This window comes from Synchiropus splendidus, chromosome 1, assembly GCF_027744825.2.
Source record: "Synchiropus splendidus isolate RoL2022-P1 chromosome 1, RoL_Sspl_1.0, whole genome shotgun sequence".
In the NCBI taxonomy this organism is placed as follows: domain Eukaryota; kingdom Metazoa; phylum Chordata; class Actinopteri; order Syngnathiformes; family Callionymidae; genus Synchiropus; species Synchiropus splendidus.
The window spans coordinates 66,913,103-66,939,263 of record NC_071334.1 but is presented as its reverse complement, the minus strand read 5'-3'; the positions used below and the strand labels follow the sequence as shown (position 1 = coordinate 66,939,263).

Here is a 26,161-nt window from a genome sequence, read left to right as displayed (position 1 = left end):
TCCAGTTGGAGAGCATCTCACCTGGCTCCTCCTCAAGTCTTCTCCAGATTGTGAAGAATATGTGTCGATGAAGTATGGGGTTTTCGTCTCAGACCCTGAAACAACAACAAAAGCCACACGAGGATCCCTGAGGGACACCTAGTCGCTGTACCAACCTGTGTAATGCCGGTTGTGTAAACTATTGTCTTCATAATACGTGTCAAGTTGCATAGATGACTGCGCCCTCTGGTGGTTGGAACTGTGTCTCCGTATCCCGAGCATGGCGGGCGAGGATGTGGCACTCCCACCTGAACACAGGGCAGTGGGGTTAAGGCGTCACGATTCTGAGGGCACGCTGTGACTGTCTCGCACCTGACTGGATGACGGGCGACCGCTGCAGAGGGCTGGTGGGCAGCGTGGGGTGGGAACGGTAGCGGTCCCGCTCCAGGGTGGAGACGGGGGTGACAAAGTGGGTGTAGTTCCATCCGTCCTGCACAACAAGATGTCAATCTAACCAGCCGGTTTCCCCAGTGTTTCTGACTATGATGTGGAATGTGATCGACTGTATTCTGTATTTATATACTTCTGTTCTGACAGATGATTCTCACCTGCTTGTAGAGTCCACGCAGCTCCCGGTACTGCCAGAGTGTGTTCAACACCTGGGCTGCTGCCTTCACCACCTTCATGGAGTATCTGAAGGACACACACGCGAGCAGTGTGAGGAGCTGATGGAGAAGAGGCATGCATGACCGAAGAGCTAACTAGTCCCATCTTTCACTGCAACATCAGATTCAGGATCTGAATGAACCCCCCTGGCTGGTGACGCACCCCTTCCCCCGTCCTTTGCTGATGTCCACTAGCTTCTCAATGCCACCACTGTCAGCCAGGGCTTTGGCGTTCTCCATGTTGCGGCTGGTGACTTCGTGCAGCGTGCAGCAGACGGACGCCACCGTGTCGTCGGACAGCAGGCTGGGACTCCCGCCGGGCAGTCGGTTGATGAGGTCCCGCATGGCGTACTTCCCTGAGCGACAGGTGTCAGTCAGAGTCTAAAAAAACACAGTGCCATGATTTCGCCCTGCGTACCGATGAGCTCTTTGTTGCGGCTGTCCAGAGCCATGTTTCGGAGGGCAGTGGCCACAGAGCACACCACGCGGTCGTTGTCCATCCTCAGCAGCTCCACCAGGATGGGCAGGCCTTTCTCCTTACGCACAGCTGCCCGGATGTAGGCAGAGAACTGCAAACACACAGAGGAACGCCTCAGCCTCTGGGACACATCAGAGAGAACACAACTCAACAAAGACAATTCAACACATCCATCAATTACAATCTGGTCAATGAACCTTGAGACACCTCGTGCCACTCCCACGGCTAGTGGAGAAGTATGTATGTAAGTATGAAAAAACTGATGAAAGCTCTTATTTTGAAACTGAAAGCGCCACCTACTGAGCTCTGAAAGTGAAGACCCTGCACCACTTCTGCTGACGAGTGATGAAGAGGCGTCATGAAACTGTGTCCTCATTTTCAGTGCCCACTAGATGGCACTCTCTGGATTTGAACAACCATTTCAATGAAACCACACATCGTTTTTCAAGAGCGCCACCTACTGCACAAATCTGGACACTGTTCCATCGAGCCTCATCAGCCCATCACTACTGTTTACTGTCTCTTAATGCTGTTGTGGCTACTACGCTGATGCTCAGTGAGACAACTACAATGACAACGAATAATAGTAGTACAACTACTACAGTGCGATTGTACAACAGATACTTCTATGTTGATACAAATTCTTCCACCACTGCAGCTGCTGCTAGACTGAGGCTGTGGTTCTGTGAAGCGAGTGGATGCTGCCACATAACCGACAATGTTGTGTGCTTTGGGATCACACCTTCCAGTTCCCGGCTGAAAGGTTCTGCAGCGACCCAGCGGCTCCCTCCAGCGTGGCCGGGTTGGAGCTCTCGGCCAGCAGGTTGAGGTATGGCTTCACCACCATGGGGTGCCACAGAAGCTCCGCCCCCCTGGGCGGGTGGGAGAAGCCCGGAATGGGCCCCATGCCATCCCACTGCAGAAAACAGTAGACGCTGTTTGACATGGAGTCCTGGGATGAAACAGAAAGGTCCACTTCAAACCTTGTCGTCGGGCCAGCCGCCCCTCTTCCGGCCCCGCCTCCGCTTGCCCCAGCACAGGTAGTCCAGTTCTTTGGCCGGCGAGGAGAAGCCAAGCAGGGTGTCCAGCTCCTGGTTGCCAAGGAGACGAGAGGAGGGCATCTCCACCTCCAGACGGTATGAGAGGTTCCTCAGGGTGCACACGCTGTTCTCCACAATCTGCCGACAAACACCAGGAAACACTGGTGAGCTTGTACTCAAACCACATAAATGATGTGAAGAAACAAGAGAATTGCATCTGTCTGTCCTTCTTTCTGTCACAGGTTCATGTCAGATAACTCAACATCTATGTCAGAGAGACGGGTTGCGCCACCTTGCTGTCGAAGTCAGAGGTGTTGACGCAGGCTTTAAGGACGTGAAGCAGCGAGTCCACCAGACCTTCGCAGCTCCGCAGCTGGCTCCTCGCCTCCTCCCCTGCCGAGCTCAGGTTCCTTATAGAAAAACACACGCTTCCATCAGACACAGCTGCAGTGCGTCACTCTGCCCACTGGGGGGCTTGTAACCTGCCCAGAAACAGGAAAAAGAAGGGAGGCCTCCTCCAATAACATCTCAGGGCCTCTTACATGACAGGACTGCACTAAAGCAGCCACCTCCCACGATGCATTTCTGCACTGTCCAACTCACCTCTGTGCTTGTGTGAGCGAGGCGCCATGGTCACAACCAGCAGAGGAGTCTCTCCATTCATGACTGAACTAGCTGTCATCGAATGGTGCTTTAATTAATTTAGTCAGCACACGTCATGTGACAAACACATGACAGTTCCCCAGGTTTATTGCTCAACTGGGGGATTCATCTGGGTTATTTGCATGGATGAATCCTTGTTGTCTGTCATTGATTCACCAAACTCTCTTAAAGTCCCGGCGCAAATCTCAATGAAACCGTCCATCTTTTTTTTTTTCATGTGCAATTTTAAATTACAACTTTTATAACAAAGAAACAGCTCAACCACAAAGAGTTGGGCAAAGTGCGACACGGGGGCCACATGTGGCCCTTTGAAGGACCATGAGGTCAGAGCAAAATTACTACAGAAATTGCACTTTTGTCATCATTCATTACTACTAGTATTTGAACGCTCTGTGTTATTATTCATAACCTTTTCCCTTATTTTGAACAGTAACATTACAGTTGCATAATAACTAAATAGCATTCATTAAAACGGCATTTCTTGTCCCTCAAAATAAATCAAAAACACACGTGATGATGGCTTCAAGGGCCCCTCGCATTAGTCACAGTGTATAATGTGAGACCGACAGGGAGGCGAAGAGGAGGGTGCGGTTAAGGTGGATGGGTGGTGGGCAGCCAGAGGGGCAGCTCATGTAGAAGTTTGGGGACAAAGTTTAGGAGGTCAGATTTGTTTGGTGACATGGAGAGGGACTAAGAATGTCAGAGAGAGGTGAAGGTGGAGGAGGCTGACTCGCTGTGGGAACAACTGTGGATGCGTGTGGAAGGTTCCCTGCAGCGTCCGTGGTCATGGAAGACGGTTAAATATTGATCGCATGGAGATCCATCTTTTACCAAAGAGCTGGTTCAGTGACACAAGTGGTGTGCGGGGAAATGAAAACAATCGTTTTCTGCGAACCAAATGAGAGGGAATCTATTTAAAGCGCACAGACAAACAGTCTAAGACGACATCAGAGGCTCATGATGGACTGTGCAGCCGTGATCATGGTGACAGTCGCAAAGCTTCACAGCCACCATAAAGAATGCAGGTGTGATGAATCATCCTCCTGGCTGCAACAAGGGTCCGTTTACTGAGATGACGGCGCGCCGGATAAGCAGGAGGTCTTGGGAAACATTCGCTTATTGAAGCTCTGAGACCAAACGTGAGGGAGTTAAGAGCTGTTCGGCGGCGAGAGCGAGACAGCAGGGTGATAAAGACTTCACTTATTCCCATTATGCGTTGATGAACGACCGCAGGCGAGAACGGCAGGAGCCGATCACTGGACAGTGGGGTGGAGCTGCGCTCACCTCAGGCAGCCGGTGGTATTGCGCAGCAGCAGCGAGGACTGGAACTTGACCTTGTGCTCGTCCCGGTGTGAGGAGGTGCTCCAGCCTGAGTGCGGGATGACCACCGTGTTGGTCAGCGTGGTCAGAGCGTCACGGATGATGGTCATTTTCACCGCGTCGCAGGACGAAAGGTTCCACAAGACCCCTGCGGAAAAATGTAAAATGTGGATGTGCGGCGACCAATCAGATCAGCCGAACAAGAACAGTCCCGCGTCTCTTGGCTTCGAGTGCATGTGCAGTGAGTCTGCGGTGAACAGTTATCGGAGCATCTGTCTGGGGATGCTGCCAGAGTCTCCTCGCTCCGTCAACTGGGAGAGCTGCAGCCGCTCTCACCTCCCACACGACAGCTGATGGTCTGATAGCGCACCGCCAGACAGTCACCAGACGATCGGAGCAGCACGGACGTGCTGAAGGTACCATCAGTCTAGAAACATATTTCCTGAGCGCTAAAACACGAGGCCTTAACTGAGTATGACGGACACATCGCATGAGCAATGACTGAATCAAGCTCTTTCAGCTGACTTTTCTTCACCTTCCTCTCCGAGACAAACTTTTCACACACAGGGAGGTGATCTGGCTGAACATAACCACAAATCATGAGCATATTTATGACAAAAGTGAATTTAATTTTTCATGTATTTTCCCCAAAATATATTCAAACTCATGTCCTATCTATCCCAGAGTTGTTTGTCTTGGTTTTCCTGGAGTTTTTATCCAATCAAAATTTAGCTAGCTTGTGTCGTGTGTCCTGTCCAAGGCCTTCAGCAGCAACAGTGCAGGCGCAGGTGCAGAGTGAACCGACACATATAGTTGATGGATAGTTGCGATTGCCAATCTGATCACAGCGAGGCCTTGTAGCTGGCCTCACGTTGAACGTGACTTGTACGCATCCTGTGATTGGATACTCGTAACGTAATTTCAGGACTAACCGCTACTTGTTCCTTGCTCCATATATATATATATATATATATATATATATATATATATATATATATATATATATATATGGGGAGGCTGTACTTGACTGAAGGCCTAGATGTAAAATGCATGGCCCGCCACTGGTTATACGTGTGTTTTTAGCGGGAAAATTCCTGAAAGAAACATCATAATAGTGGCCTGATTTGTTCCGAATATGCGCTCAATAGTCCAAAAAGTACAGACAGGACCGCGCCCAGACACCCGAAGGAAGGCACCAGTTGAGAGCAGCTGCAGTTCGGAGTGAGATTTACTATTCGTGATTAAATTTGTGTCTCTTTGGTCTCCTGATCGGCTCCATTCCCTTCCACGTCACAGTTCAAGGCACATTTCAAAGCAGATTTTTGGGATGAATTCTGTCTTAACACATCGCAGGCATAAGGATCATCTTATAAGAGTAATGATATTCAGATGTTCACCATCCTTGTTTGGGATGGAGCAAATTCGGGACGAAAACACTGCGATTATCGCAATGCGCGTGGCCCCCTTCAGTGTCAGCACTGTAGCTCCAAACCAGGGCCTCAGATTTAGACATTAAAATGTGACTGTATTCAAGCGTTATGAATTCAGTCAGGCCAGACGGATGGATATTCATTCGTACCCGTCACCAGCTCCCGAACTTCGTTGTCGGTCGTCTTCCTCAAGAGTCGCAGCAGCGCCGGGACGCCACCGCAGTTCCTCAGCGCCACTTTGTTGCTGTCAGTAGCTTTTCCGTACACCAGGTTCCTGAGCGCCCCGCAGGCGCTCTTCTGCACGTCGGCCACCTTGTTGTCCAGCAGGTCCACCAGGTGCTGGATCCCTCCCAGGTGACTCACCTGCGGGCCAGAAACGGGGGCCTTAAAGTGAGCTCTGCATTTTAAACCGATAAGTTGACAGGACTCGCACTGACTCTTGACTTGAAATACAGTCGGGAGGATTGTCATCTCCCTTGCTAAGCCCTCAGATCAAACACGCGGGAGATAGTCGCCGCGTTAATGTTCCTCAGACATTATTTTACCCTTCTCATCGCGGCCTGAGGAGCAATGCGTCCTCGGGATGATCCTATTATCACCGCCAGACAAACCAAACACCATGAGCCTCAACATTGTGCCGGAGTTATTAATTGCTCATGAGGAGCAGACAGCGCTGCTGACGCTTGGTGCTGTTTGGCTCGGGACTTTCTTTAAATTCTGTCCGAGCAGATGGTGCTCTGCCTGCGTGATTTGCAGCCAAGACCATGAAAAAGGCTCAGCGCTGGGATGAAACAGAAAATCGAAACTCGAATGTGAATGAGCAAATCTTGCTGCCATTGTCCATCGAGTCAAACGTTCCTGGACAATGTTGATTTAGTACGACTCCATATTTGCTCCTACATGAGGCGACGCTTTAATCCGAGCATACGATGATGAGAAAAAAACAGGCACGTAAATAGGATCAAAGTGGTATGAATGATATCCTGTGGAGAGTGATAGACGTGAAAGTGCCTTCTCCCTCACTCTCTGGGAACTGGACAACTCAACAAGCTTCGCACTTTCAAAGAAGATAGTTTTGTGGTCACACTGGGACTCGGTAGGAAAGGAGTCAAGAACTGTGGGGCTGTATTCACCTTGAATATTTGTTGGACTCACTTCTCCATTTTTCAATTCCAAAATGTCCCATTAAAAAATGAACAGTGTCCGAGTCAAGACCACTGAACCAGAGACCACGTTTCTTTAGCAGTAAGAGATACGTGTGTGTGTCTATATGAGTAATATTGCAGATTCATGTAGGTCATTTTCAGTCTTATAATAGCTCTCTCTCACCCCATGAAGACCTGCTTCTTGACTGTAAAAGATTTTTTTTTTAAAACATCTCAAGCTTGGACGAAGTCTTGGACTTCCCTCATGTGTCTTGGTCGGGACTATAACTGTAATTATTAACTGGGTGGTGAATAGGAACCAAAAACACCTCGCTCTTCACGTACAGTGGCTTGCAAAAGTATTAGAGATGCAAAAGCAAAAGTATTAGAATATGTTTTTCAGTTTTTATTTGTGAAAAAAATTTTCAGATCATGTATAATTTCCTCCCTACTCCACCATTGTATGCCACTTTGTGATGGTCTGTCACATGAAATTCCAGCAAACAATGTTGTGGCTTCTGTTCGGGACGGAATATTTACTAGTTGAAGGTGATGACTTTTGCAAGCCGCTGTGAATGTCTCTCCGGTTTCCTCCTTCTAGAATCCCCTCTCTTGAAAACCCTGCCTTTTCCTCTCAGATAAGAAGTCATGAGATAAGGCGTCAGCAAGGTGTGAGTCATGACTGTGACGCAGGGTGATATTTTTAGCTTCACATGTGCGGCGATCTCACCTCCACCTTGACCCGGTTGTCGCCGTAGCACAGGTGCTGCAGATATGCAGCGGCGTTGGCCTGGACGGAGGGGAAGTGATGCTGCAACATGTGGATGACTTCTGGTAGTTCCGGGTCGCGCCATGCAAACTCCCTACAGAGAGGAGAGGGAGGTCAGCGTATGGAACGAGTCTTGGTCCTGGCTCCTTCACGAGGGTCTACCTGGGGTCTTTGTGGATGCTCTCGATGGACGGCGTGCGCGTGCCCATTCGCTCCACCAGCCCGGAGTGTCGATGAGAATACACACCTGGCTCACCAGAGACTCGGAACGACTCCGCGTACAGACCGGCAGTGCTCAGGCCGTAGCTGCTTCTTTGGAAGGGCAGTGTACCGCTGTGGCTAGCAGCCCGGGGCAAAGTCCCCATACCTGAGGAGCATGGAGCCACATCAGCACTTCAGCAGCATGGCTCAGTGACGGACAAACTCTGCTGCAGAGCATCCAGCCTTAACGCACAAAGACTTCGACAGGCTGCACCAATGACTTCCTCATGAAGTTCTGACTGTAGGGGGCATCGCCACAGCCAGAATCGTCATTTTCTCCTGAGATTTGATCTTTCAATGTGATAAATTCTCACCGAGAACGTCGAAGGTCCTGAGGTGGGCGTGGCTGTGAAATAATGGGGTAGCTTGTGTAACTCTCTGATGAGGATGGAACAGCCAACACTGAGGCGGGAGAAAACTTCCCGCCAAGTTAGAGTGCAAAAGGGAGAAGGGAAATAGGAGCCAAATAAGTGGCAGCAGAAACATGTTTTAAACAAAAAAGTGCTTTGTTATATGATATCTTCTCTCTCTCATTTATTTATTTTATTTGTATTTTTATATTATTTATTTTTATTTAATTTAACAGTCTGCTCTCCAGACAACGCAGAGCCTTTGTCAGTGCAGGAGTTCCTGGTCCACTGATCACACTGATGCACAAGACACGTGGCAGCTAGGATGAGAACAACAACAACAACAAACATGGAGGAATCCCTGAACAAAAGCAAACAAAATCAATCTGTTTGCTTTTGTTCAGGCATGTTTTTCGCTACACAATGGCCAGGGTCAGGGCCATGTACTTGAAATTCTTGTACATGGCTTTTTTTCTTGTACTGAAAAAAAAAAAAAAAAAAAAAAATATATATATATATATATATATATATATATATATATATATATATATCTCAAAACATCTTAGTTTATGTTTTAGTTTTTGCCATTAATAATATAACAGTTATAAAGTTACAATATATATACTGTATAATAAATGGCATGACTATATACTGTATACATGTATATATATAACTTTATTATGTTATTATCAATGGCAAAAACTAAAACATAACTTTCTGGCGACGAAGCCTTTCCGCAGCCAACCCTGATGCTTCAGAGAGAAGGTGACGCGGACCTGTCTGGTAGAGGGATCCCTGCGGCTCGTGGGTTGGGCTGTGGTACAGGGGGCTGTGGAAGGAGCGCTCGTCGAACACTGGCGTCATGTGGCAGTCGGGAGACAACGCGGCCCTCAGCTCCGGGTCGATCTGGCCCGCTTGGCTGGCGTATGAGCTGTTGAGTCCTGCCACAGCAAAAACACACAATTGTTTTGGAGTAACTGTCCTGCAGCATGAGAAAAGACCTCATGGTTTCCCTCCTTGGTTGTCATCCTTCTGTACTTATTTGTCGTATTCAGAGAGACAAAATCACATGCAAAAACAAGTCATGTCGAGTGGTTTTTGCTAGTCTGGTAGCGTCTATTGATTCCTATCAGTTGCTCGACAGAAGGAGAACAAAGTCAGTTGTCGTTTGCCTTCTGTTGAGAAACATATTTGCATACAGTATGTCAGAAGTGACTTTTGGTCATCCAGTATGTGCTTCTTTATCCTTACTACACACCGAAAACATGAAGCAATGTACTAGGGATGATGGAGCGAAGAAAAACGTTTTGCCAACTGAACAGACTTGAGATTGTTCAGCGCAGCCCTTGGTCTTCTCTCAGAGAGCTTCATGATGTGGGAGTTTTCACTACAAAGGAGTGTGATGTCAGGGTTCATTTGGAATTTGTTCCCCTCTGAAATGGGCTGGGACCTTGAGCAGAAGGTTGGTACCCAGCTGACATGTGTGACTGCCACTGCAACACCAGAACTAAGCAGTGAGCTACAGAGAAACAACAGTCCCTCAGTACTTCCAAACAGTCGGTCAGTTAGAAAGTCCAAAAACCATGGCTCACATGAGGTGGACGCTGTGCTGCGGAGGACAAGTTCAGCCTCTGAACTCACAACTTAAAAGCAGCTCAGATTATGGCAGAGACAAATGTCACACAGAGCTGTAGAAGCAGACTCCACAGTACAGAGGAGAGTGCACGAATCGATACAGTCAAAAGCAGCTATGAAACCAAGTAGGAAAAAGCTACAAGCAGAGATTTGTTTGGGCCAAGAAACACAAAGACCGGTGGAAGTCTGTGCTTTGGTGCGATGAGTCAGAGATGCTGAGCTCATGCTGGCCCTTCTGCCCTCTTCATCCTAGCTCATCCCACTCGTGATTTCTGAGGCAAGGGAAGTGAAGCTATCCTCAACATCTGAGGTGACTCTCCTCTCCAGGAGCAGTTCTCACAGGTTCGTCACTTGGTGGTGTGGCGACTCGGCGTAATGCTGGTCTCTGTGCTGACTGGTTCTGGCCATGAGTTCCCACAGCAGTCGAAGGCGGTGTTCTAACACAGCTCTGTTCTGCTCAACACAGTTGATGGTTCCAAACCCGGTGAGATTAGATCATTCCTCAAATGATCCTGACCGAGACCCAGTCCAAGACCAGGACTTGATATAGACTGAGTCAAGACCGAGACCATTGAGGGGTGTGACCAAGACCAAACTGAACACAGAGCATATTTCAGTTCTTGATTTATTTCGGAAAAAATGGCAGTTTCTTCTGCAGTAAGATGGAAACGTGCGTGTCAATACGACTAATAGACTGATGCCTCCGGATCAGTCTGGGTCTCGACGCCCTCACTGGTCTTAGTCTCGACCCAGTCTCGGGGTCTTACAGTCTTGGACGACAACAGTAGTATAAAGTCAGTTAAGATGGGGGGGTTTGTGTTTTAGGAGCACTTTCAGTTACACTGTGTCCCATTGGAGGGTCGAGTCATGACAGAAGTCAGCTGATCACTGCTCACTTCCTGTATAACACCTGATCCACACCGACTGATTCTCAACCCATGAACACCTGCTCTCGACTGCAAAAGAATAGATAAAAATCGACTTGGCAGTGAACCAGCTTTCCCTGCCTCGTACATCAAACATAACCTGCAGTTTGGTCATCGACATCCATGTGACCCTGTGAGTTTGGCTGATGTCAGATCGACAGCATGACTGGGAACATGCACTCGCACAGCATATTAGGCCTGTTAGCATCACCGCGGGATAAAAAGCACTCAGCAGGAGAACACACAGCGAATAGGAGGCATTTTATTTAGTTCACTGACTCGGCCTCCCACACACACTGTTCACACATGCAGAAGCACAACAAAAGCAAAAGGGATGCATTAATGCCACTCCACTCCACACACACACACACGCGAACACGGTGCAACCTCCAACACAGTGACGGCAGTATAAAGCCTTCCAGTTCCATCAGCTGATAATCACATGCTGATGCTCCACAGGCTTTGTGGCAGAAACACACCCCCTCTCCTATATGGGTCAGAGGAAGCGGCTTAGGAACACAACAGAGGGCAGGATGGAAGAGAAGAGTAAGTGTAGTGCTGCAGCATCAGCAGCATCAGCAGCGCAGCGACGACAGCACCGCAGTGGCCAAAGATACTTTATTGTAAGGTAAACAGCACAAATCAAAACGGTGAAGCATATATATATATATATATATATATATATATAAAACACAGCTAAAACAGATGTGCCCATATGTGTCCACCATTGCAGCTGAACAAACTTGTCTGGTTTCAGTCCATCAGATGTCGCTTTGAAGATCCTAGTCAGTCAGTCAAACAGTTACTATAGTTGATGTTGACGTTTTCAACGTATACCTTTATAGCACAAGTCCTTTAATGTGCAAACCCACTGGCTCTGGATGTGGCCTTTGATGTGGAAAACCCTTCACTAGCTTTGAAATTGAGGAATAAAAGCAGGGAAGTCGAATCTGAGACACGCTTGGTAAACTCTTTTCTCACCAGAGAGCCATCCGAGATCTGAGATAAACGCTTGCTATCAGCAAGAAGGAAAGGGGGGAAAAAAAACCCTTCTACACTAACACAGTCAAGTTAGGCAGCCAAGAATCAAATGTTTGATCTCAACAAAAGCCAGCCGGAATTCAAATGGAATCATGATGAATAAATAAGTGTACAATTTCAAACAGCTTGATCAAATCAAAAGTTCAAGTTCGGCAAACACAATTCTGAAGTAAACATGCTGCCGAAATCATAACAAATATCAGAATCTCTGGGAGAGAACACTTGAGCGTCACGCTTTCTTCATTTCCCTGAGGTCACAGACAGAAGTTGAGATCAGAATCACGATAGCTGGCTTTATTTAATAAGAATACTAACATTCCCGCAGCATTACCCCGCGCCTGCTTCCGCATTACAAACCATTCTGCAGATACACTTCCAACAAGCTGCTTTGACCGAAGTGCATCAGGTCCAGTCAGCGCAGTGACAGTGACGCGGCTGAGAGTCAACATGCTGCAGCCACTTGTGAATCCCCACTGCTGGTGGGAGATCAACTGCCAGAGATCGATAAATGTCACACCAAGAAATCCACCGTGTCTCACACCTCCTCTCACACGTCCTGCATCAACAGCTCTTCACTGGAATAGTGTCATCGACCTGTCATGAACCTCCACATCCCATCGACTTGCCTGTTGCTGTCACACCTGCCAGCAATCAACAGTCAGAAAGCCCTCGATCTGGGGAGCCCAGACCTTTTCAGCTTGTGACCCATAAAACTCATACATATAGTATACAGTATATATTAGGGCTGGGACAATATGCATTTGGCACAATTTGATATTTGCCAGGTTCCGATTATATATATATATATATTTATAAATATATATATAAACAGTGGTGCCTCGGTTTTCGAACGTCCCAGACTTCGAACAAAACGGAGTTCGAACAAAAATTTTCGAGATTTTTTTAATTCTGATTTCGACCGAAAATCCAGAACTCGAGCGCCCCCAAAAAAAGCTGACCCACGACGCGCTTTGTTATTGTGTATAACGCAGCCTCTGTATGCAGACGTGTCCCGTTAGCTACATTTACTGACTGTTTTTTCTTCATATTGAGGTGTAAAACCTTTCCTGTCTCCGCACTGGACCGTGGTAGAGTGTCACAGGGGAGGTGCTGGAGCGCTCACTCCAGGGTTTGATGTTGTTGGCTGGAGCTGGGACAGGGATGAGGCCAGTCTGGGACAGAGCGTGACTTGGTTTATGACTTTGTCACAGCCAAACTGCACAGAAGCTCACATTCAGAGCTGGACACGCACCGGGCACCTCTTCACTTCTGGAGAGACGTCACTCACTCCGCAACCCCTCCCACATGCAGCGGCCACACACATAGAGGAACAGCCACCTGCAGCAGACACTCTACATTCACTCCTACAAAAGACTATTTTAAGGCTTGGAATGCATTGTTTCTTTTTCCTTGTAATGGGAAAATCAATTCAGATTTCGAACAAATTCTCGAACGGCCTTCTGGAATGGATTGTGGTCAAGAACCGAGGTACTGAGCAGCTGTAGGCAGACAGCGCTAACATGTTAGTATACCTATACCTTATATTACTATACCTTACTATCGTTTGAGGTGCTATAAAAGCAGTAAGACAGAGTGAAAGCAGCGCCACCACATGTCATAACCCTAACCTTTGATCTTCCATTTTCATGACGTAATGTCTGTGACGTCTGCCGCTGAAGATGAAACATTTGCTTCCATGGTAAGTCTTGGGTCAGCAGACGACACAGAAGGTGGTCCTTGGCATCACTGGGATGCAAAAGACCTCCAGAAAATAGTCACAGTTCGACACCTTGGGAGTAAATGTGTTTCCCAGGTCCAACGTAACCAAGAATCGCAGTGACCTCTTTCAAGAATTGTTAATATTATGTGTTATTCAGTTGATCGTCTACCCCAATGACCAAAGGCTGCCATGACCTCGTCCTAGAACTGCTGGTCTCTTTTGAGTTCACGCTAATTCTGTTCCTGCTACAGTGGAATTTTTCAGATATTTAGAAAGCATTTGCTGAGACCGACCCAGATTTACATGAGCCAACAACATTTTTCCCCATCGTGTATAGAAAACACAGCGTTTCCCAAGAAACAGGTTTGAACCAAAAACAGCAAGGAGCACATCCGACACAACCGTGAGCTCAAATCTCATGCCAAAACTGAAGCTGCAGCGAAATGATGTGCGGTCGAACGAGAGCTCTGTGTATTGATTTTCACACCCTCAGAGGAAAAAGCTGCTGCTCAGTAAAAGTGGCTCGTGAAACAAAGGCATATTATTTTGACAGGGAAATCGATGGCAAGTAAACAGGTGAGATGCTACTTGTTGAAAGTGTGAAGAAGGAATTTGTTTGAACACGTGTGCGTATGCAGAGATCCAGACTCTCTCATCTCACAAAACATCTTGTGACTTACAGGGATTTGACTTTTAAAACTCTATCAAAGTAAATGAGCCACTGAGAGTCGGTTCAATTTTGTTGCGCTATAAATGCTCCTGTTATGGAGACCGTCGAAAACTGTCATGAATTAGCTCAAATAATGGTTCAGCTGCAGGTTATTATCTCCGCACTTGCTGAGATCATTTATCTTTAATGGATTGTTTTAATTTAAACCAGCCAGAGACGACTTACAGGCGGAATGAAGATCAAAAGGAAGAGCTTGTTTTTAAGGAACCACTTGTGAGAACAAATTCATTTCTATTATAGGTAAGGAGGTCAGTTGCTGAATACATTCGCAGAATGTGTATAAGAAGCAGCTGCAAAAATAAATGTGGGAATAAACCAAATAAATGGCACTTTAGGCAAACACTTTGTATTGTATTGTTGTATTTATTTGCATTCTATGTTCCTGTGTTTGATACATCGGCCCTGCTCGGTTTGTTGCTGACTTAATTCCATTGTTTTAATATATGAAAGAGTATTTGATGGGCACTGTGAAGTGAAAGTGAAAGAGTTAAGTATCTCAGAGAGGTTGTGACTCAATGTAGCTGTTTGGCGAATGTAAATCAGATTCAAATTTCTTTTCAATCTTAATGATTCGGCAGCTCAACAGCAGTTGTCGATGCGACAGAGTGAGGCCAGCGTAGTGTTTCCTCCTGGGCCATCACTGACATGCACATGCACTTTCAGCGGGATCTGGCACTGACCTATGAGACTATCAGGCCGGGGCAGGGCGCTGCGCTGGTAGAGGCCGTAGGGGTCAGCTCCGTAAGCTAGCGACTGGCTCTGCCGTGGAAGGGTTGAGCCGTAGTGCTGCGGCACAGCCGTCATCCCGGAGCGCAGCGGTAATCCGGTGAAACCCCTCCCCTCGATCAGAGAGAGAGTGGAGCCCAGCCGGCCGCCAGCTCCACCCAGAGCTGGGGTGCCGTCCGTGGGAGAAGAGTGTGATGGGCAGGAGGGTGGCATGGTGGTGCCAGGAAAGATGGTGGCTAAAGGTTTGGGCTCTGAGAGGATGGGCGAGTCATAGGTGCTGCCCTGGGAAGTTCGCAGGGAGATGCGGGAGGGTGAGACGGTGCCAGCGGTGCCGCCCGGAGACTGGCTCCTGGAGGGCAGGGAGGACATTCGCCGCAGCACTCTTCCAGCAGCCTGAAGTGGAAGGAAGTGACCGTCAACAAGTGACCTTTGCAAGACAGTAACACACATACATAAGACAGTGTGGTCCATGTACCGAAATGCAATGATACCGCTAAAATGTAAATGAGGGCCACGGCACAGCGCGGCGCCGAACACAGCCAAACTCCGGTAATGAAACGCTCAAATCTCTCACGGTGTGAGAGGGAATGGTGTCTGACTTTTTCCTCGATATGGTGTCCTTATTACAAAGTGTAAAACGCTCTTTAATGACAAGACTTTTCAGTCTACTGGATGCTGATCTGCACCGCCTTAATCCATCAAAGCCTCGCGAGCTGCTGAGAGAAATTAGGAGCTGCGACATGAAGCCAGTCAGGCTGTTGGGCGTCGGAATAAATCACCGGGAAAATGAAAATCGGATCACTTTTATCTGCCATTCAGTCCTACTGTCACACAAACAGCTTCTGATCATTAGCACAAAGAAAGCAGTCACATGTAAGCGACGACTGTGTTTATTTTTCTTTCCACTAACCATAAAGGTAATTTCGCAGTGCTTGTGCACGAGTTGTTGACAGTTTGGTGTCTCCACCAAAAGAAAATGCTAAGCTTATTGTCTATTTTTTTAAACCACTGACAACCAGTGAAGGACGCGAGCAACAGTTCAGTAAATTATGGAAATGATAATTGAATTTAACAGCTGTCTGCTGCAGCAGAAGACACTTCAGGGGGTTTTGCTGTTGGCGAGAACTGGTAAAAACGGTCCGCCTTACGTCGCGTGGGGCTGACTGAACTATTAGGAGTGGACAATTATGTTTATATATTATATACCATGTCTGTTGTGAGGAGCTGTCAAGCCCACAGAGAGAAGGACAGAAGTAGAGGAGGAATCTCTATTGTAACATTATTACATAGATATTCTAAAATAGGCAAAAGTGTACAGACATTACATGCTTAAAATCTGTTTATTTTTTACATTTTTGTGTTTTTATTCAGATATTCTCAATATAAATCATAAATATTGAAATATATAGATATAAATATGTAGATATAATAAGGCACTTACTGTGACTAAAAGTTTTTTTTCCCTCAATATCTTTTATTCGTATATTTTGAGGACATGCTGATAAAAAGAAATCTCATTATAGAAGAGATAATATGAACCGATCAAGCAAATTCAGAATGAATTACTTTTAATTCAGGTCTATACTAACTTGATTTACAATACATATGGAATAGAATATAATATCTTATATTATATATATATTGATGAAATAAGTACTATTTCTCTTCCTCCGGATAAATCCGAGCAAAGGGTCACAGTGGGCCTGACTTTGGGCACCTCAGTGTTAGAATATTTCAGTCAGAGGACCAACGTTATTTTTAGTTTTCTGGGTGACAAAAACTACCTGCCACAACATGGCGATTACAGTGGAATAGAGGAAGCGCTTTGGCAAATCCAAATTCTCTCACACAGCCTAATGCAGGATAGGAGCTAATGTCATAATCTGGGTTTTGGCTCAGCTGGCTGTTGTGAAAGGAGCCTTGAATAAAGAATTAAGCGTGCGATCCAGCTGCTGTTTCATTTGAAATGCATCTAAAATTTTCATTGTAATTCAAAATGAATGCTTCCCGCAGACAGCTAAAACAAAAAGACAATTCGCTCCCACGATTCACTAGAACAGACAAAAGCAATGTCAAATACGGGTTGACTCAGGCCTACCTGCCCAGATGTTTGTCCTTCGGCTCTCGGGCTTCTGGAAATGGAGGCGCGAGGCTCCGAGCGCACCACGTTCTGGTTGCTGTAGTAACTGACACTGCTGTCTTGGTAGCCACTGTCTGAGTAGGAAGTCATGTGAGCGGAGTGACCCCCAGAGCCTGCCGGCAGCACAGAGGAGAGGGTGAGGACGCCCATGCTTTCAGTGTGATCAGACGTCACCAACAGTCAGGGCAGTTTGATCATTTGCATACAGCGTGTTTTCAACTTCATAAAAGGCATTTTGGCTATAAATAAACACACTTTGAAAAGTGCTTTGAGCTGCTTCGCTGTGCCTGGAACCATCTGCACGTCACTGTGCGGAATCCATCACGCTGGCTTAAATCCCCCTGTAGCAGGTTTGAGAGCTGGGTGGAGTTTGCATGTTCTCCAGGTTCTTCCCTCAGTCCACAGTCCGTGCTCATTTGGGGTTCAGGTTAGTTGAGCCCCGTTATTTGCCTATAGGTGTGAATGTGTGAGCGAATGGTTGTTTGTCCATATGTGTGTTGCCCTGTGATGAGATGAGATGGCAACCTGTCCAGGGTGTCCCCTGCCTGTCGCCTGTCGATGCTGAGTTTGGCACAGCTCTGGAGGACAAAGCGGACTAGAAGATGTATGTAAAATATTAACAGATGAATTTTGGTTGGTGAATTCCAGACAAAAAATATTATTGGCACCAAATAACACAGTTGAACTACATCTGAAATGTCTTTCACAGGGAAGATTTTTTGTTTTATCTGCACCTACATGATACAATGTGTAGTCATAACAAACAATTCCATGATCATAATAATAATAATAAAGATGTTTGTACGATATTGCGTGAATGTGACTGTGAGTGTTTTAGCAGAGCTCTAGTGGTGGAGGGACAAGTTGTGTTTGGGATCTCTTCTGGCAGAGAGTTCCAGAGTGGAAGAGCCTTGACAGAAAAGGCTCTGTCTCCTCTAGATTGAAGTGTAGACATCGGAACAAGTAGCAGGGATCCATCTGAGGGTCTGAGGATCCTGGCTGGCTGGCAGCAGTTCTACTGTGTAACTGATTCTAAAGTGTGCAGAGAAGCCGACACTGTGGTAACGTGCTGATTCCTTGTTGGTGCCGGGGAGGAGTTTGGTGCCAGTGGCATCATCAAGACAGCCCAGGAAACCAGCCAACTTGAGAGCGTGTGTCATCCGCAGAGCAGCGGAAAGACATGTGGTGACGCTGGGTGATTTGTCTGAGAGGTAGCGTGTAGATAGGAAATAGAATGGGACCTGAAATGGAACCTTGTGGCACACCACAAGCACATCTGAGGATGAAAAGAAGGTCCCTACGGTGACTGAAGATCTCCTGTCTCAGAGATATGATTGGAACCAGCGATTGTTTCCTTTGATTCCCAGCAGTGGAGACGGTCCAGTAAAATTTCCTGATCTACACTGAGGTCTAACAGACAAGACAAACAGTGTTCTGTGCACTTCACGCAGCAACAGTTCACTCTTCACTGGAGCACTTTCACCCCTGCAACTATAGAATCCAAAGTTTTATTACACTGCTGTAACAGACCCTCACTGTCATGCAGGGAGGCCCGGTCCGGTTCTCGCATGAAGAGTTCGTCCTCGGCCTCAAGCTGGCGGGTCGGACATCCGCTGGACTCCAGGGTGCCACCCTGTGAGTCGCCTGCCAACAGGCAATAAGACTGTTAGCTTGTCCGCAACTGTTGGATGATCAGGAGGGGCCACCATTGCAGCAACTGCAAACTACAGCAACAATTACTTTAAATCTATTTGTTTTCAAAGTTGATGGTTTATGGATCAAGAGAACAAACCTGTGTCAGAGCACTAAATGAACCGGCTCCATAAACAACACAGCCACCGGCAGAAGGCATTTTATTACAAATTCATACGCAACTTCAAACCACTATTTGCTGTCATCAGTCACTGTAAGAACGAATACCTTCAGGTTGAACAGCTGAAAGGGAAGAAATACCTGCTGATCTCCATGCGAACGACTTCTCAGAAGAGCTGCGAAGGAAAGAAGTGAGACCGATCAATCAGCTTTGTTTCTCTCTCTCTCTCTCTATATGAAACTACACTCGGCTTTGTTGCAGTGAACAATGACTTCAGACAGGTCGCATGAAACCAGCATGATAATAGAATAGCGATAATAACGTGTTTGACAAAGCTGCAGCAGTCGGTGTAAAATAGTCCCGAGAGGCTTCTTTTTCTCAAGAACACATGAGTGAAACTGACCTGCTACTTTCTCCTGCTGGCGACTCGGCTCCCAGCATGCATCGCTCCAGCTGGCTGGCCACGATCTGCCGCTCTTCTTCTAACTCTCGAGTCAGCCTCTCAAACTGGAGCTCCTGCGTTGGAGATGGAAACCACTGGGTCAGTGACAGGGCGTTTAAGCTCCTCTAAACTGACGTCAGTTCAAATTAAGGCAAAGAGAGGTTGGACCTCGCTCGACTCCTCACAGGCCAGGATCTCGCTCCGGGACTTCTTATTTAACAGCGCTCACTGAGATTCTGGGTTTGTTAAACGGAGCAGTAACTGTCTTTAGCTCCAACCCCAGCAGAAGAACGTACGATTGTGTGCGGATGATTTATTGCAACACCACAGATATTCCACCGTAATGAGTCGGTGCTGCGCTGAATCCTACGGGGTTCAACTGGAAGCACTTCAAAGCCATTAAAGACAGGCCGGGGAGCTGCTGACACTGTGAGGAGAACACCTCTCGCCATGGAAACGCCCTGGCTGACGGTGACCAGGTGAGGCCCTTCACCAAGATTTACCAAAAAACAGTACGTACAGTACGTTTTTATAGACATCATAGAGCTGTGCTTTCTGGCAATTTGATAGGAAAAACATGTTTATTATTGTCAGGAGGTAATTAAACAGGCCCAGATCCTGAAAGCCGACCGCAACATCAGTGGATATTTTCCCCATGTCTGTTGCCATGGAAACAGCCAACAGTCTTGGAACATGTTTGATACATCCAGGGAAAGAATATCAAAGCAAATATAAGAATGCAATTCAGTTTGAATAAGGAGGGGGGCTCCAGAGCAGTGCACATAGCACCAGAGACAAGGGTCGATTCTATAGGTGAAATCCATGTTGTGGACTGGTGAACAGCGTGGGACACCCTGGACAGGTCACCAGCCTGTCACATGACCCGCTTAGTCCAACAGACACTCAGATAAACACACACAAAAGAGTAGTTTGCAAGATGAAATGTCACCTTAACATATGGTGCGGTGTGAAAGTTCATCCATTTCCGAGTCACTTAAAACTACAGCCTATCATACGTGAACCCACGATGTGATCCATTCGCTTTCGTGATGTCAAGCGGCGACACTTCCGAACTTCACAAAGCATCTTCTGAACCGTGGCTAGCTATTGCTGTGAACGACGGATGTCAGGGAGGGGAACACTTTTTTGCCATTCTCCAAAAACGCTATGGATAAATTGAATTTTTGAAGACGGAGCGCAGGCTGCAGGATCCAGCAGCAGCAAAGAGCGAGTCAGCAGTTTAACATGAGTCACAGCATTACAGAAAGAACCACAGCGACAGCGCTCCTCAAACCATCATCTCAGTCTGCGCTTTGTGTCATGTCATGTGGTTGTGGAAATTGAACTAAAACTTATTTGTTACTGCGAAATGCAGCAGCTAATATCTTGACAAGATGACATGTGAGTCAGTTTTGTTTTTTAAAAGCTGCTTTAATACTTTTACATTTGTGATCAGTTGAAACTGGAAGGGGCTCACAGGCACGGCTCAGTAGCTTGTTGTACACACGGCGCAGAGATTTGACGCAAAGAGTTCTGTTTTGCTGGACTGCAATTCGGTTGTCATTTTCCTTAACAGAGAAATATTGCTGCACGACTGCAATGGTGGCTGTGGCTGCAGGTCTGCAGGCGACTCTGCAGCTTCACAACAAGCAGTGTGATTTTCCAGAGAAATGTCTGCTTTGTTTTGTTTTTTAAATTGTGATGATATATTTTTAAGAGTAGTAACGTTGCTCATCATGTAGGAATACAAACAACATGTTAATATAAACACATAAATACATTGTTAAAATGCCATATATTTGTCGTTTGAAACATACATTTTTATCTGAAACTGTTCTGTTTCAGCTAAAGAAGAAGTGGACTACAGGTACCTCTGGAAAGAGGGCACCCTGCTCTTTGTATACACTCATTGAAACAAAGACAAATGGCTTATGTGCTGAGACAAAACCAATATTTCCTCCTGTCACAGTCAAGCAAAACAAATTGATGTGTACAAATTAGGAATAAATTCAAGCTGCCGATGGCAACTGCGGGAGGAAACACTGAGTCACTGAAATTGTATGAGGGCGCTTCTGAATCTTGCAAAGTTGTGAATAATGAGAAATGCTTTGTTTGTTAAACACTGACAGGGATGAGGACGCAGCAGATCAACAGCAACAGATACAGGAGATGAGACTCTTCCATGGCCCGGTTTCACCATGTTTTTCTTGCCTTTGCTGGGCAGTAGTGCAGCACGTGCATCTTTAAGGTCCATTTCAAAGATACTCTCTCTTTGCTAGTGTGTTCATGCAACACACCACCACTCGTAATAATCCTTCAAAAAGCACAAAAGACATGTAATTCCATGCGAGCAGCTTCGCATCTGCTTACATCTCTGGATAAAAAAGCCCATTTGAATGTGGGTCATCTCTGGTGGCGGAACACGCGCGGCCTTTACAGTAAGACGTGTGCTGCGACTTATTTTATTGTCTCATTATTTATTTTGTTTGTCCTCATCCGTTCCAACGATAAAGTCCAGCCCTCAGCTGGAGGCCACATGACTGACCTGCTTTCCACAGGAGATGAAAACAAAGACGCACGGCAATTTCAAAGGTGCGTATAATTCACACCGACTTGCACAGATCCAAAAGCAGCGAGACACTTATAGAGGAAAGATGGCTGCATTACATTTTAATGACACCCACGAGGGGGTTGGCTACACACCGCAGAATTTGCTGTGTTGATTTTTCTGCAGCCATTTTTCCAAGTTAATTGGAGCGCTGTTTGGCCGTTTATAGGGCTGATACAGCTCCGAGGCTGAAAACTATTACAAAATATTAATAGCTCAACTGCATGAAAGGCCGAGTTTAGGGAAGGGATTGGATTTCACAGCGGAGAAGAAAAGCTTTTCAATTGACTCCATACATTTTTCAAAGGGATCTTTCCTCAGATGTTTGCAGGACAAACAAAGCGATTGTCAAAAGTAAGTGGAATATATTGCAGAATCACAGCAGCCATATGTGATTCATCTTGTGAATGGATCTATGAAAGTGACTCAGGCATCATATGCAGGTGTTGTTTCAAAGTTTAGATTAGCTTTGACTCATCCACAGCATCTTGTGTCAGAGTCACATCCTCCCCTTGCATCACCTCGTGATGTCACGCCTCACCCCGCGAGGGCCAACACAGACTTGTGCCAGGCGACGTCTGGCGCCAGCTGCCACAGAGAGGTTGATTTGCCATGGCTTCCAGGGCCGTGTGACAAAGAGCTTTTCTCCGTGCAAACCACCGCATCCACGTGCCGCCACGTCTTGTCAAATCGCTCATCTCATTGGCATCTGTGATCATGTTCGGCCCAGTTCCCGAGCACTTTGGGAACACTCTCAAAAGGCTTATCATTTAAAGGTTCAAAGTCCTGCAGACAGTCATCCGTCCAGGTGCACCGTACAGCCGGCCCTGTTTCCGGCTCCCAAATAAATGCAAACCTTCCACATGCGAACGCCCACCTCGACGGAAAGCAACAAGTTTGTGCGGATTCTACGTGGGCTGTCAAAAGCCGCTGTGCAGTCACGCAGTCGATGAAACGGATGAAGGCGAAAGGGTAAGTAACACCAGGAAACGCCGAGGATGCAGCAGCAGGCGGGATCTGAAAAACAGCATCCCAGTGATGTTTTTCTCTTCCTGTTCTCCTGTGTAATTCAAGACAAGACAGCTTCCGCTCCGCGCTCAGCTAGGACAAGCCGTCACAGGCCTGTGATTCCGCCCAGCCTGACTGTGGCAGATGCAGAAAGCAGCAAAAATGAACCTTGACTTCACTTTCAAAGCAGGTGGAACCTTTAAGTTTAGACGGTGAGCCAACAGCCGGATTAAGGAGGCAGAACATAAGGAATGTGCCGCGGCCAGTCACTCAACTGATGATGTCAGAGTGTTTATGTGGAGCTGGTTCAAGGCGATGAGAGGCGTGCTGCTTGTATGCGTCTCACACTATCCGGGGAAAGGTTTTGCTGAGCGTGCCGGTTCTATTCCAGTGGCACCATGCGTCACTTTCATTCAGAGGGTCTGTGCTTCTCCATCTGGGAGCTGCCGAGTCGCCGAATATCAGACTAGATACGTGTTGACTCCACGGATCAAGAGAGGCGTCTGAGCGGCACCTCGATTGTTCCTGTCATCTTCATAGACATGGGGACCTTCATTGGAAATGTTTCATTCAACAGCAAACATTTTGTCTACAGTCACATTGCTCCTACTAGTATATACACTATCATCACATTCCAGTTCTCATCTTCAAGGCAGGAAAATTTACAGCAGAGTTTGCAGCTTCACCAATGCTGAACACTGGTGACCGGGTAAGAGAGGATCAATTCCAGGCTCTTCTCCTGACACAGCCAGAGCTGGAGTCACAACCTCACATGCAGAGGGCTTTAAACCAGGGGTGTTGGATTCAGTCGCACCAGGGGGCAAGATTTGAAACACAGCCCAAGTCACGACTTTAAAAAAATCAATAGATGCTCTGTGTTAGCAGGAGAGAAGAGTCCTATCAGAGTGTGATACCAGTCAACCATTGCAAGGCAAGTTTGAGCAAAAAGTGGTCAGTTTGAACGTACATGTATTACCTGTGCTTCACCTCCTCTTGAAGCACAGGCATAGATCCATCATCGCCACAACTACCCTACCAGCTACATCCATTTTTTTGACTATTTAAAAATATTTGCCATCCAAAAAGCTGAACCTCAATCATGCACTAGAGATATTTTGAGCCCTTCAACTTGAATACTTTACCGTTGTTAGACCTTTCAGGATCCTATGAGGCCAATCGCAAACGCCTCAGTCCAACTTGAAACAAGCCTTGATGCATAAGCAAACGCTCGCATTGATCTATTCACAAGCAGCATTCATACAGCCTTGGTAGCTAAGGCGCACACAGAAACCCCAGTGCACAAAATAACACGGCGTCAACTCAACAACTTTGCACAGCTTTGCAGCAATTAGACTTCAACAGCCACAACTGTAGCTGGCTTCATCACACTTCCATCTCTCTGGAAGTTTCTGGGCTCCTGTATCCTCCTCACATCTGTCACTGTTTATCTGAAAACATGGCAGCTTGACAGCCCGAACACAACAACTGGGTGCGTTTTGATTGCTTATTACCGCAGGCAGCAGATTTGGCATTTTACCGACAGAAAATCAGGCTGAAGCTGAGGAATCACGCCCATATTTCCTCCTTACTGACTCCTGTTGGAGCGTCGCCGTCTTCGCTGAGGTTAACAAGTCCTGGTTACTGCTTCAACTGTTCCTCCCTTCCTGCTATTAAAGCTGTGTGGACCCATGATGGAGTCAGGGACATTCATCATAGCATAAACGGGAGGCGCAGGTTTGAATGGAGCAGCATGTACCAGCTGCTGCTGCTGCTGCTGCTGCTGCATGTTGAATGCTTTTTCATTCCAAGCAGCCCAGACCACACAATTCACACTCTAACTTGAGGTGATCCAGGGTCGGAAGCCAGCAATAATTAACGCCAGAGAGAAGCAGGAGGAGGAGGAGGAGGAGGCACAGCAGACGTATGATGAAGGGAAGCTGCGAGTTGAGATCCCACTTGCTAATTAGTACCAGGGCTGCTGCCTCAGACACTCTGTTAATGTCTGAGCCTGTCCGTTCACATCAACATCCAGCACATCGCACCGTTTGGCACCATTCATACACAAGACGTTTGACAGAAGCACTGGAAAATAGAAGCCGCCAAAGACCTCCAGCGGATGCAGGCGAGTTCCTGTGGCTTGAAACTTGAAGCGTCACAGCATCCTTGTGAGTATGGGACGTCATTTTTTTGGAGTCTGTCACACGTCATGCAAGGCATGTCGTCCTGTCTACTTCATGATCCAGCAACTCACATCCTCTTTGTGCCTCCTGCTTTCCCTGTTTCTCTCACAAACGCACCACCATCTTAGCAGCATGGCATGGACCCTGTTCACACGCTTCAGTCAGATCCATTTCCTGGTTTCTAAAAGGCGAGCGCTGAGATGATGATGATGATGATGATGATGAGGGTGTGACTGCAGCATCTACCTGTTCTTTGACAGAAGCCAGTAAATTGTTGGTCGCGGCCGAACTGCTGCTGATGATATTGGGAGCAAGTCCATGACCGCTTGGCCCTTCTCTGACCGCCATGGGCACCTCCCCCTCAGCGTCCCCCTCCTCCATATTATCTCCTCAACAGTCCTGAGCTGACTGGTTCTCTGACCCTGTAGAGGGATGAAGACAAAACACGCTTCTGTCAAAAGCCAAGCAGCAACTTACAGCGTGAAGAACAGCACAATTGGATTAAAGACAATGTGGAAAAAAAGGCATTTCTTGTGATGTCATCTCCTAAAAAGCTCACTTGCTTACTTTGAATGCAGAGGGTCTGCAGGTAAGCATGCAGGGAATAATGCATGCATCAGTCATGCCTTGCTCAAGGGCGCACATGACAGATCTGACTGTGGCCGAACCCCTCACACGCCTGACAGGCGGCCAAGGACGAGGTCACACCTCGACTCTGGACCGGGAGCTGCACTGAAAGCGGACCGAGCTGCGCGCCCCACTCACCGGCCAGATGTTGCACGCTGTTCCACGCAGGCCACAGCTGGCTGGATCCGCTCGGTTAGGCATCCATCCTCCTGCAGGCGGCTGTGACAGCGGCTACATGTCCACGCAGCGACGCGACAGAAAGAGGCTGCTCCTGCAGTATGTGCTCGCCGTTTTCTTACATCCGGTGATCCAGCGGATCCAGCGCGAGCCCCGGCCACCAAGCAGCCCACCAGCCCGCTGCCGCCGATCAGCGGCGTGACGTCACCATGCGGCGATGGATGTATTTCCGATACAGTGATCGATCGGTCGCCGAGTCCCGGTGCTGAGGCTGCAGAAGAGACGCGA

The 26,161-nt window shown here is 47.2% G+C and overlaps 1 protein-coding gene across 4 annotated transcripts in view; it reads right to left on the bottom strand.

Moving 5' to 3' along the window:
- LOC128753836 (plakophilin-4-like) overlaps positions 1-26,161 on the bottom strand; it is a 27,227-nt gene extending 1,066 nt beyond the window's left edge. The window contains exons 1-21 of one of the 4 annotated variants that reach the window (XM_053855969.1): positions 25,835-26,161; positions 25,316-25,491; positions 19,235-19,347; positions 18,972-19,006; positions 18,534-18,662; positions 16,977-17,131; positions 14,833-15,271; positions 8,877-9,041; positions 7,652-7,856; positions 7,451-7,583; positions 5,725-5,938; positions 4,110-4,293; positions 2,455-2,572; positions 2,106-2,300; positions 1,865-2,038; positions 1,063-1,213; positions 808-1,000; positions 588-672; positions 352-469; positions 156-287; positions 22-95 (exon numbers count right to left, since the gene is read on the bottom strand). In XM_053855969.1, coding sequence (XP_053711944.1) covers positions 22-95; positions 156-287; positions 352-469; positions 588-672; positions 808-1,000; positions 1,063-1,213; positions 1,865-2,038; positions 2,106-2,300; positions 2,455-2,572; positions 4,110-4,293; positions 5,725-5,938; positions 7,451-7,583; positions 7,652-7,856; positions 8,877-9,041; positions 14,833-15,271; positions 16,977-17,131; positions 18,534-18,662; positions 18,972-19,006; positions 19,235-19,347; positions 25,316-25,450 — 3,147 coding nt within the window. In that variant the 5' untranslated portion in view covers positions 25,451-25,491; positions 25,835-26,161. The remainder of the gene's footprint in view (positions 1-21; positions 96-155; positions 288-351; positions 470-587; positions 673-807; positions 1,001-1,062; positions 1,214-1,864; positions 2,039-2,105; positions 2,301-2,454; positions 2,573-4,109; positions 4,294-5,724; positions 5,939-7,450; positions 7,584-7,651; positions 7,857-8,876; positions 9,042-14,832; positions 15,272-16,976; positions 17,132-18,533; positions 18,663-18,971; positions 19,007-19,234; positions 19,348-25,315; positions 25,492-25,834) is intronic. The other 3 variants (XM_053855979.1, XM_053855987.1, XM_053855996.1) reach the window with 3 other exon arrangements.